The 11,094-nt window shown below is 50.3% G+C and overlaps 1 protein-coding gene across 3 annotated transcripts in view; it reads right to left on the bottom strand.

Moving 5' to 3' along the window:
* Positions 1–11,094, bottom strand: part of TNIP2 (TNFAIP3 interacting protein 2) — a 55,373-nt gene that overhangs the window by 12,024 nt on the left and 32,255 nt on the right. For all 3 annotated transcript variants that reach the window (XM_059166702.1, XM_059166710.1, XM_059166692.1), the window contains exons 2-5: positions 3,447–3,734; positions 1,833–1,922; positions 1,150–1,416; positions 912–1,031 (exon numbers count right to left, since the gene is read on the bottom strand). In XM_059166702.1, coding sequence (XP_059022685.1) covers positions 912–1,031; positions 1,150–1,416; positions 1,833–1,922; positions 3,447–3,734 — 765 coding nt within the window. The remainder of the gene's footprint in view (positions 1–911; positions 1,032–1,149; positions 1,417–1,832; positions 1,923–3,446; positions 3,735–11,094) is intronic.

The following is an 11,094-nucleotide window of genomic DNA, read 5'->3' as shown; positions in this document are numbered from 1 at the left end:
TCCCAGTGCCCGAGGAGAAGCAGGAACCCCCGCAGGACACTGAGGAGGCTGCAGGGGCTCCTACAGACTCAGGGACACAGCTCGGCCACAGTCCCCACCCACTTTACCCACAAGTCGGAACAGCTGCCTCTGCCAGGCCCACTGCTATGGACTGCATACACGAGTGTGAAAGAGAAAGGGGGTCCCCCATGACTCCCATACCCCACCCTCAGTGGGGAACACACGAGCCATCAATGAACCCCAACGGCCATGCCACAGGCCAGAAGGGGCAGCTCCAAGGTCCACCCAGTACATTGAGCCCCAGAGGGGCTACTACTGCCCAGTCCGCGTCCAGATGGAAATTCTCTGAGGGGCCCAGGGTTCACTCTGGGGCCAGAGGTGTGGTGGGTACTCGCTGAGCGGCTAAAGAAACTAAGCTTTCCTAGGGCATCTGCAGGGCAGAGAGGGGAAGAGGCAGGTGGGTGCCAGAGGTCCCGCAGTGAGAGACTTCGTCAATTCTGAGGCCTCCCAGGCCTCCCTGGGTGGGTGGTGGGCCCAGTGGCCCAAAAGGCCCATCTCTCCGCACAGAGGCCATGAGTTGGGGAACACCAGTGGGCACCTGGGGCCTCGGTACCCAGGTCTGTAGAATGGCGTAACTACGGTACCCGTCTCACAGCAAGGAGGGGACATATATGAAGGAAGGCCTGGTAGGGAGCTCGGAGCCCAGGACATGCCCCAGAGCCAGCCACCTCCGCTGTTACACCACGACAGACGGCTTCCGCCATCGTGCGCCAGGCAAGGCAGCTCTGACCCCAGCGGGGCAAAAGGGGCTTGAACCGTGACAAACGTCTTGGACCGACGCTCGAAATTCATGAGAAGGAAAACAAGAGAAACACCAAGCCTAAACGAGGAGAAAAGCGCTCAGGCCCTACCTGTGTCCAGGATGCCTGCTGCCGCAAGGAGGCCACCTCTTCCTCAAGCTCCTGAATCCTGCCCTGGGCCCGCTCTCGGTCCGCGCGTTCTGAGGTGAAATCATCCTTGTAAGCGAGGATCTGAAAGGAGGTGAGACACTGGGCTGTCCTGGTGCCGAGGTACATCCACTCGGCAAGGAGAAGGTTCCCGTGGACGGACCACCCTCACCACTGGGCCCCGGGCGACCCGATCGGACACCTGCTGCTCCAGCATCTGCACCCGTTCCAGCGCCGCGTCACGCGCCCCCCGCACGGCCACCAGCTCCCGCCTCACGTCCACGCAGACACGGATCTTCTCCTCCAGCTGCCTGTTGAGCCTAGAAATCTCCTTCCTCATCAGCTCGGGGCAGGAGGGCCTGGCGGGCTCGGGGGGCGCCCGCAGCCCCTGCATCTGCGCATGGAGCCCCCGCACATACTCGTCCCTGCTGGCATCGTAGCGCTGCCACTTGGCATTAAGGTCTTCCACCTGAGGGGACACGGCCGAGGCCGGGAAGCTCTCTGAGCAATAATGCGCTGCTGAGTTCTTCCCCATAAATGCACATTGCCTCGCTTGCTTTGTCCCGAGGGGACACCGAGACCACCAGACACACAAGGTGCAGAGAGGACATCCACAAGCCACCGTCTTCCACAGAAATGGACTGGGTGCCATTCTCCTGCCTTAAAAGCCGTGCTTGACAGAAACTCCTGCACCTCCTTTCTCGACCCAAGAGTTAACCCAGGGGACAGCAGAACACAGGCTGGGTCTCTGCACTCTTAGGCAAAATGTGTAGGTCTCGGACTGTTTGTGTCAGCCCAAGTGGCCCAAGGGGGACACGAGCCCTGAGCACCACTGAGAGGGTAGGACCCTCTCCTACAGTTGAATAAAAGGGGATAGATACTCACATGAGTCACCTTCTGTCGTAATAGTCGATTTTCTTCCCGTAACTTCTCAATAACGGCCTGGACAGAGGCAGCCGTGTCTGTACACTCTGGCTACAGAAGGAAGGAACAGGGAAGATGCCGTGTTGCTGAACATGACACATGCAGCAACAAGGGAGGAAGCTAGATCTGCAGACTGAGGCACCAGATGGTCGCCACATCTGGCAACATGTCCCCTGGCAGCCGTGCATTCAGGAGAGAAGCAAAGCAGAGAGTCGAAAGGTTGCGGGGGAGTGCAATTTGCTCTGGCCCCGCCCAGGCCCGCCACAGAGAGCAGTTTCCATGCCCCTGCCGTGGACTCGCACACAGTTGGACGGTCTCCCACAGCCTCAGATGCTCCATCATCACAGGAGTCAGGAGGGTAGGCAGCTTAGCCCCGTGGTGCAGCAGGGAAGGCTCTGGCCCTGGGCTGCCTGGCGCAGGCCTGATCAGGAAGCCAGCTCCTCTCCTCCAAGCCCATGACAGCATCGTGTCTGTGGAGTCACAGTCGGCCCCGGTGGTTCTATATGCAGCAATCTGACCCACACCATGTTCACACCTAAAAGCCACATCCCAAACCAACCCTAACAGTGGTGAGCAGACCTAAGTGGAAAGTCTTATGAGAAGTCCCATCTGAATCCGAGAAATTCAGTGCATTTAACAGAATGGGGGGCTGTATCTTGGTGACTCGTTTCTGAAAATTCCCCTTGAATGATAAAGGAAGTGTGTGTCCTCACCAAGCAGGCCCCGGGAAGCCCCAGGTGACTCAGCTGCATCCCAGGCTGAAAAAGATGCTGGGGCCTCACCGACCCCACAGCAGCCCCAGGCCACCCCTCCTGCGTAGCTACTTCCAAGTTCCCACAAGGAAATGACACAGTGACTCAAAGTCAGCTGAGTGTGCCCACTCATCCTCTGGCTTCTGAAATACACAGATGTTCTTTCTGAGGTTCTCTTTTCATGGAATCCCGCCCCCCACCAATGGGAACCAGTGGTTCTCAGATCAAGCTTCTCCCCACACGGGCTCTCAGTGAAGATGCTGCGAAGTACCTGTCCCCCTGGAACACTACAGAGTGTGTTTCCAAAATGAATGTGGTGGCAGCTCCAGAGAGCCACCTGGGGAGGACCCTGCTCCGTGAGTACCCTGCCCCACACGCCTCCGGCCAGCTATGCAAGAGGCCCCAGGCAAGGCCGGCACCCACTGCCCTTTGGCAGGCTGGGGCATGGACTGGGCAGTTTGCCATCTGCCCAATGTGCAAGGGCTCACACTTGCTCAGAGCAGGCCTGCAGCTCCAGCTCTGCCCTCTGCTCCTCAGCTGAGTGAGGCCGAAGAGTCCAAAGTGCTCAGGGCCATCCCGGGAGGCAGGTGCTGGTAAAACAGGCTGCCCTCACTTCCTATCACATTTTGCATGTTCCCTCCTTCTAGAAGAAGCCTCTGGGTGGCTGGGCTTTGCCACAACAGCTAGGGCTCAGGCTGAGAAGAGCAGTGGGCTCTGGGTGCCCCAATACCCATGACAGCAGCAGGATGGTACAGCCCTGACGCTGTGTCTCCCGCCCCAGTGAGGCCTTCTCCGTCCTCTGCACACAAAGGCATGGGCTTACCTCGGGGCTCTTGTCCCCCACATCCCCCTGAGCACGCTGTCGTTCATCCAGACACTTAGCCAGATGCTGGCACATGTGGGCGGTGGCGGCCAGAGTCCTCCGCAGCTGATGGGTCTCCTCAGCCAAGGAGCGGCACAGGATGTCGCTGGCAGCCCGGGCACGTTCCTTCTCTGCCACGCTCCTCCGCAACTGGGCCACCTCCTTCTCCCGCTCGTGCTCTGGCTGGCTCATCAGCTGCTGCGCCGCCTTCTCTTTCTCTTCTAGTTGCTCTGAAAGTCTCTCAATTTCCTAAGTGGAAGATTTCAAAGCACAGTTTATTTGAATGAAAGAAGCAAGGCCAGAAACAGATGTTCATAAAGCAAGAGAAGCAGCAGCACGGACCTGCCATCACTAACTGACCAGGTCACTCGGAGGTCAGCTTCGGAACTGTAATTAACTGGGGTTCTCAGCTTCTGATGTTCTTTCTGAAAGTTCATCTAAAATTCAGCTTTCACGAGCAAGTTCACAATTTTAGATAGTACATCACCAAATTACTAAATGTGGTAGCTCCAAAGGCTTCTTCATGGAAAGGCTAGAAACTGCAGTGGCCAGCCCCCAAAGTACGCTCGTGTCCTAACCCCCAGTGCTTGGAATAGGACTTTATTGAGAAGCAGGGTCCTTGCAGATGTAACCAGTTAAGAGGAAGCCATTCTGTGTTAGAACAGGCCCTGATCTGGTGACTGCTGTGCAAAGAAGGAAGTACAGACGCAGACATAAGCCTGAGTGAGGATGAGGCTGAGGGCAAAGAGATGCAACATGGCCGCGAAAGCCCCCAGAAGCTGTAAGAGGTGGAGGGAGACCCTCCCCCAGAGCCTCAGAGGGAGCGTGGCCGACACTTTCAGCTCAGGCTCTGGCCTCTAGAAGTGCAGATGACAGGTGACACCGCTTCCATTCTAGCCCCGTTTATACCTGTTACAGCAGGTAAAGGAAATGAATACACCCAACCCCAATCACTTCATTTAAAAAAAAAAGAAGAAGTACTTAAAATTACAGTCTGTTTGATGTCTGGCCTTAATTTTGTGCTTTTCCGTTTCAAGGAAGCCTGCAGTACCTGCAGTGAGAGCCGGTGGGCAGGGTGAGCGAGTGGGGCTTGCAGGTGCAAAACCAGCAAGGCTGGGCTTCAGCAGGAAGGCGTGCAGGGAAGGGAGCTGGCCTCCCTGCCAAGTCCCAGGCAGCTTGTGCCCCCCGACCCCACCCACAGTTGTGAGGAGGGACAGACTCCAGGACCCCCAGCAGAAGGCGAAGCTAGGCCATGTTACTTAAGGACCCCTATTTTGCTTTAAGCAAAAACAGTGCATGTGGTTGTCACAAATACAAACATACAGAAGGAAATTCTGTGAAAACTGAAATCCCTCTGTTCCCACTGACCCTTTCACCTCAAGCACCACTTTTTTTTTTTTTTTAAGATTTTATTTATTTATTTGACAGATAGAGATCACAAGTAGGCAGAGAGGCAGGCAGAGAGAGAGGAAGGGAAGCAGGCTCCCCGCTGAGCAGAGAGCCCGATGCGGGGCTCGATCCCAGGACCCTGAGATCATGACCCAAGCCGAAGGCAGAGGCTTTAACCCACTGAGCCACTCAGGCGCCCCTCAAGCACCACTTTCCAGAGGTATTTCCTCTTCACCATTTGGGCACATATCTTTCCAGAATGTGTCTAAGCATCTACAGCAGCAGTCTTCACGCACAGATGGGGCCAACAACAGCATGCCCTTCACCTTGCTTCTACTACCTCATTCCACAGCAGCACAGACATGCCTCGTTCCTTCCAACTGCAGCCTGAAACCCCAGAGAAGATTCCAGGTTTGTGAAGCACACCTTCAGCTTATGGAATGCATGTACCCCCACAGAGACATGCCCAGAAGTCACACAGCTGGACCATTTCAGGACTGGTGGGGGCGCCTGGGCGGTTCAGTCAGATAAATGTCAGCCTTTGGCTCAGGTCGTGATCCTAGGGTCCTGGCATCAAGTCCCACATTGAGCTCCCTGCTCAGTGGAGGGCCGCCTTCTCGCTCTGCCTGCTGTGACCCCTGCTTGTGTGTGTGTGTTTGCTTGCTCTCTCGCTCTCTCTCTCTGACAAATAAATAAAATCTCTAAAAAAAAAAAGGAAAGAAAGAACAGGTAGAATTCAGGGGCCCACCCTAGCTCCTGGGCCCACACCCGAATCCATGAGACAAAGGCTCCTGCACCCAAACACCCCATGCGCCTGTGGTGACCTCCATTGCTCTAACCAGGTGACCCAGAAAGCATTCTGGAAGTCTCACACCCTCTCAAGGAGTTTTACAAAGCCTTCTCTTTCTTACTCCCTTCAACTTCATTCGAGAAGTTAACAGCAAGACCAGAAAGAAAAGCCCTCGTCAGGACCATCGGTCTGGCTCTCTCAGCAAAGGCCTAGAGGAAGAGGCTATTCTAGACCCACACCCAAGACAGGCCTGAAAAGAGAGGCCAGTGGAACCTGTCCAACAGCAAGTGCAGGAGAGACAGGATAGGGACAGAGCGTAAGACAGAAACCACAGTAGGCAAGGAGCCCAAAACAGGGACTGTTGTCCAATGTGTCTGGCACCCATGTCCCCTCATCCCTTCCCAGATGTCCGAGAGTCAGGGGCACCTCGGCTGCACAGCCTGCTGACGCCATTCCTCTCCCTTTTCTACTTTAGGGCCATGATGACCTCACTCCTAAGTAGAATCCAGGCCTTTCTGGACTCAAGGAAGAGAAGTCCCCTCCCTGAAAGCAGACCTGTCAGCATCGGTACTTCCTCCCAGCAGATGGCCCTTCAGAACGAGGCAGGACCTGCTTGGCCTGAACATAGCCATGACCAGACATAGCAAGATGGGGCATTCATGCATCTGAGAACCAAAAAGACGGCCTCCTTAACATAAAATTCTATAAATAAGAAAAATAAGGCCAAATCCCAAAGCTAAACTCAGGTTCCCATTGCTAACCCTTCCTGTGCCCTTGAGCCTGAAAACTAGGCCTCTTTATTAGCCTTGAATTTCTTCAAAAACTGAGAGCAGGTGCCCCATCCCATGTTCTCATGGACAGAACTGCAGGAGCCTCACCCTCTGGCATGTCCATCCCCTGGCCTGGCCTTGGTTTCTCTCTGCCTACATCACAGCTTTGGTCTTGCTTTGTTGCCGCTGCTGGAAGGAGGTGCCTGAGGGCAGAGACCTTTCATTGCCGTGCTTGTGATCTTGGACTTTGTTACCCTCAACGGTGGCTCAGATGTGTAGGGAGTGAACATACAGTGACTAAAGAGGTCTGCCCCCTGACAGCGTAGTTTCCATTAAAATTTTGAAGTTATTCAAATTAGCACAGTGGAGAAATGTCTCTATCCTTGTCGATACCTAACACTGAAATTTGTTCAGGATAAATACATCTCTGTGTGTCAGATTACTGACACATCTACAAATACACATAACATGAAATCAGACAGGAGTCCCATAAACAGTACCCATAAAGGCTGGTCTCCAGGAAACTCATAAATTTGGCAAATGACCACAGTGACAGCAGGAGCAGCTCCTGCCTGCTACACCCTCTCTCTGTACCAGTCAAGCAGTTTCCACACATCCTATGAGACAGCTTCTGCCATCTCTCCCATTCAGCAGCCGGGCAGACAAGGCTTATGGGGACAGCAGCCGCTGGAGTGACTGGGTAAAGAGGCCACCACACCATCCCTGCTAGCTCTTGCATGTTCTCTTGGGGCTGGAGGAGCTGCAGGCAAGACCTGAGTTCTAAACATCCTTCCTCACTGGTTAACAGGAGACAGCAGGAGAAACAAGCATCTCTAAAAATGGGGGCAGGGGGGCAGCATGTGCCCTGGCTCAGGGGCTCATGGAGCTTCCCGACAGCATGCTCCGTCTCCACACTCCAGCCCTGTGCACCAGGCCCAGGCCCATGTGAATGCCCAGTAACTGGGAGTAAGACAGGCCAGCACAAGGGTCAGGACCTGGGCCCTGCTCTCAGGTTGCTCACAATACAAACACGGAAACCCCACAGACACATGCCAACTACAAGGGTGAGGTTAGTTCTAAAGGACTCACCAGCCTTATTTCTGTCTTAAAAACCAGCTTTCAAACACCACTTTAGAAAGAACCTAGCTCAGGGCACCTGGGTAGTCAGTTAGTTAAGCCTCTACCTTTGGCTCAGGTCATGATCTCAGGGTCCTGGGATCAAGCCCCGCATCGGGCTCTCTGCTCAGCAGGGAGTCTGCTTCCTCTTCTCTCTCTGCCTACCTCTCTGCCTACTTGTGATCTCTCTCTCTGTCAAATAAATAAATAAAGTCTGAAAGAAAGAAAGAAAGAAAGAAAGAAAGAAAGAAAGAAAGAAAAAGAACGAACCTAGCTCACATGGAGGTTTGCTGGGGAACGTTACCCTATGGAGCTGGGAATATGAAAGTGTGAAGAATTCTGTAGTCTTGTGGATCAGCCTTAAAAATAAGAGGCATAGCCCCCTGGTCCTCTTCTCTCTGTTAGTGTGCTCAGGCTGCCCTAATAACAGAAGATTAATCTCACAGTTCTGGAAGCCAAAAGTCCAAAACCCAGACATCAGTGGGGCCATGCTTCTTCCACAGCAAAAAGGAAGAATCTTTGTCTCTTTCAGCTTCTAGTGGTTGCCAGTAATCCTGTGCTTGTACACACCACTCCAATCTCTGCTTCTGTCTTCACATGGCCTTCTGATAAGGACACCAATCATCAATTCACCCTAATCTATATGACATCATTTTAATTCATCACATCTTGCAAAGACTCAATTTCCAAAAAAGGTCCCATTCACAGGTTCCAGACGGAAATGAATTTGAAAGTGAGGGGAACACTGTTCAACCCACTACAGTCCCCCTTCTCTCTTCTTCCTGAGCATCGTAGCCCAGCGTAGAGCTGCATGGGACCAGCCCCTATGGGACTGCAAGAGAATGAAAACAAACAGGAATTTTAAGGCCAGTTAACTGAGCCTTTACACAAGAGCCAAACACTTCAGAGGGACCCTGGGACACAGCAATAAGAGAGGAGCCTGCTCCCTGCCCTCCAGAAGAGCGCAGTGGAGAGCAAGGCGAACAGACAAGGACAAAACCTAACACAGTTTCGAGGATTCTGGGAAGCTGGTGGAGCAGGAAGCACCAGGAATCTATCTCCCCACCTGAAAAACATCTGCAATGGCAAAATCCATCTAATGTCATTATTTTGGAAAGCTGGGATCTACTGAAGCATTCCAACTTCCAGGGGAGGACTTGGCCCTTCAACTGAGGTTAATTTCAACTAATTTCAGCTCTTAGCGCATCTCCCACACTCAGCCACCTGCGTGTGTCTCTGCAGCAACCAGCACACATCTTGCAGGAGCCAGGGCAGGCTAAGACCCTGTCTTCCACACACTAGAAATCTATGCTCTCATCGAGTACTCCTTCCTGTCACAAGGGTGACACAGAGAAGAGACAGCCACTTTGCCCCCCATGGTTGCAAAGACCCTCTCCTCTAGCTGAAGTGACTTGGACATTTAAAGGGAGGGAACCCATTTTCCCTCCTTACATTTTTCTCTTTTACCCCCTTTGGGAACCAGACACTAAAGACAAGAATATCAGGCCTGGTTACTTACATATATACATATGTACATAAAAATACACACACAAAATAAAGACAAGGACATTCAGAAGCAACTACATATAAAGAGAAATTTAGGAAGTGCCCACATTTGACCAGAAAAAGGTGCAGGCTAAGAAGAGACCTGAGCAAACCCTGAGTTACCCCTCAGGCTGATCCCTGGCACAGAGACAGCCTACAACAATCAAAGGAAAAAACATAAAATCTTGAAGGGCAAGAATCTGATTTCCAGACATAAAACACTATTAGATCAAATGTCCAGTTCTTAACAAAAAAAAAATCACAAGGCACACAAAGACATAGGAAAATATGGCCTATTCAAAGGAAAAAAATTAAATCAATAGAATTATCCCTTTAAAAGACCTGATGGCTGATCTTCTATACAAAGACTTTTTAAAACCACCATCTTAAAAAATACACAGAGGGGCACCTGGATGGCTCAGTGGGTTAAGCCTCTGCTTTCGGCTCTGGTCATGATCTCAGGGTCCTGGGATCGAGCCCCGCATCGGGCTCTCTGCTCAGCAGGGAGTCTGCTTCCCCCCCTCTCTCTGCCTGCCTCTGCCTACCTGTGATCTTTCTCTCTGTCAAATAAATAAATAAAATCTTTAAAAATAAATAAATAAAAATAAAAATAATTAAAAATACACAGAAAATGAAAAGATGTGGAAAATGTCAACAAAGCGTAATATGAACAAAATGCAAATATGAATAAAGAGTCTCTAAAAACCTAAAAAGAAACCAAAAAGAAATTCTGAGGCTAAAAAGTACAATGACTGAGATGAAAAATCCACTAAAGATTCAAAAGATGATTTTAACTGGCAGAAGTATCAGCAAAGTTAAAGCTAGAACAAGGAAAATCATCAAGGCTAAGGAACAGGAAAAAAAGACTGAAGTGAACAGAGCCCTTAGGGCCTGTGGGACACCATCAAGCGGACCAGCGTCCACACAGTGTGGATGTCTCAGAAGGAGTGAGAGAAAGGGATAGAAAGAACATTTGAAGAAAAAACTTCCCAAATTTGATGAAATACATGAATATAAACATCCAAGCAGCTCAACAAACTCAAAATAAGATGAACACAAAAAGACCAACACCAAAACACAATATAATCGGACTTCTGAAAGCCAAAGATAAAGAATCTTGAAGGAAGCCAAGAAAGAAGCTACTCGTCACATCCAAGGGATCCTCAATGAGATTATTGAGCAATCATGAGATTACTCATCTGTCACTTCAAAAGCTAGAAAGCAGCAAGCCCATATATTCAGATACTAAAAGAAAAAACTGTAAACCAAGAATTCTATATCCATCAAAATTGTACTTCCAGAGTGAGGGAGAAACTAAAACATTCCCAGATTAACAAAAGCTGAGGGTGTTTGTCCCCACAAGACCCACCTGGCAAAAAATGCTTTAAGGTGAAATTAAAGGACACCAGACAGTAACTCAAACCTGTATGAAGAAATAAAGGTGTAAATGCATGGGCAACTACGAGAGCTAGTATTATTGTAACAAGAGTTTATAATTCCATTTTTCCCTTCTACACGATTTAAAAGACTAAGATACTTTTTAAAAGTTACTAGTCTAAAAGCTAGTATTATTGTAACTTTGGTATATAACCTCGTATTTCTTCATGTAATTTAAGAGACTAATGTATTTAAAAGATTAGTTTATGTGTTTACTAATTAGTTTATGCATTTACTAATGTATTTAAAAGATTAGTTTATGGGTCTCGGGGTGGCTCAACAAGTTGGGGATCTGACTCTTCGTCTTGGTTCAGGTCTCGATCTTGGGGTTATGAGTTCAAGCCTGGCACTGAGCTACAAACTGGGTGTGGGGCCTACTTAAATAAATAACTAATTCTAAAATTAAAAGATTGGTTTATGTTTCGGGGCACAAGATGTATAAAGATGTAATTTTGTGACATCAACAACTGAAAGGGATGAGGACAGAATTGTAAAGGAGCAGAGTTTTTTATGTTATTTAAGCTAACCTGATAAGCAACTTAGAGTAGTGTAACTTTAGGAT

This window comes from Mustela lutreola, chromosome 1 (genome assembly GCF_030435805.1).
Source record: "Mustela lutreola isolate mMusLut2 chromosome 1, mMusLut2.pri, whole genome shotgun sequence".
In the NCBI taxonomy this organism is placed as follows: Eukaryota; Metazoa; Chordata; class Mammalia; order Carnivora; family Mustelidae; genus Mustela; species Mustela lutreola.
This window is presented reverse-complemented; position numbering and strand designations above follow the sequence as displayed.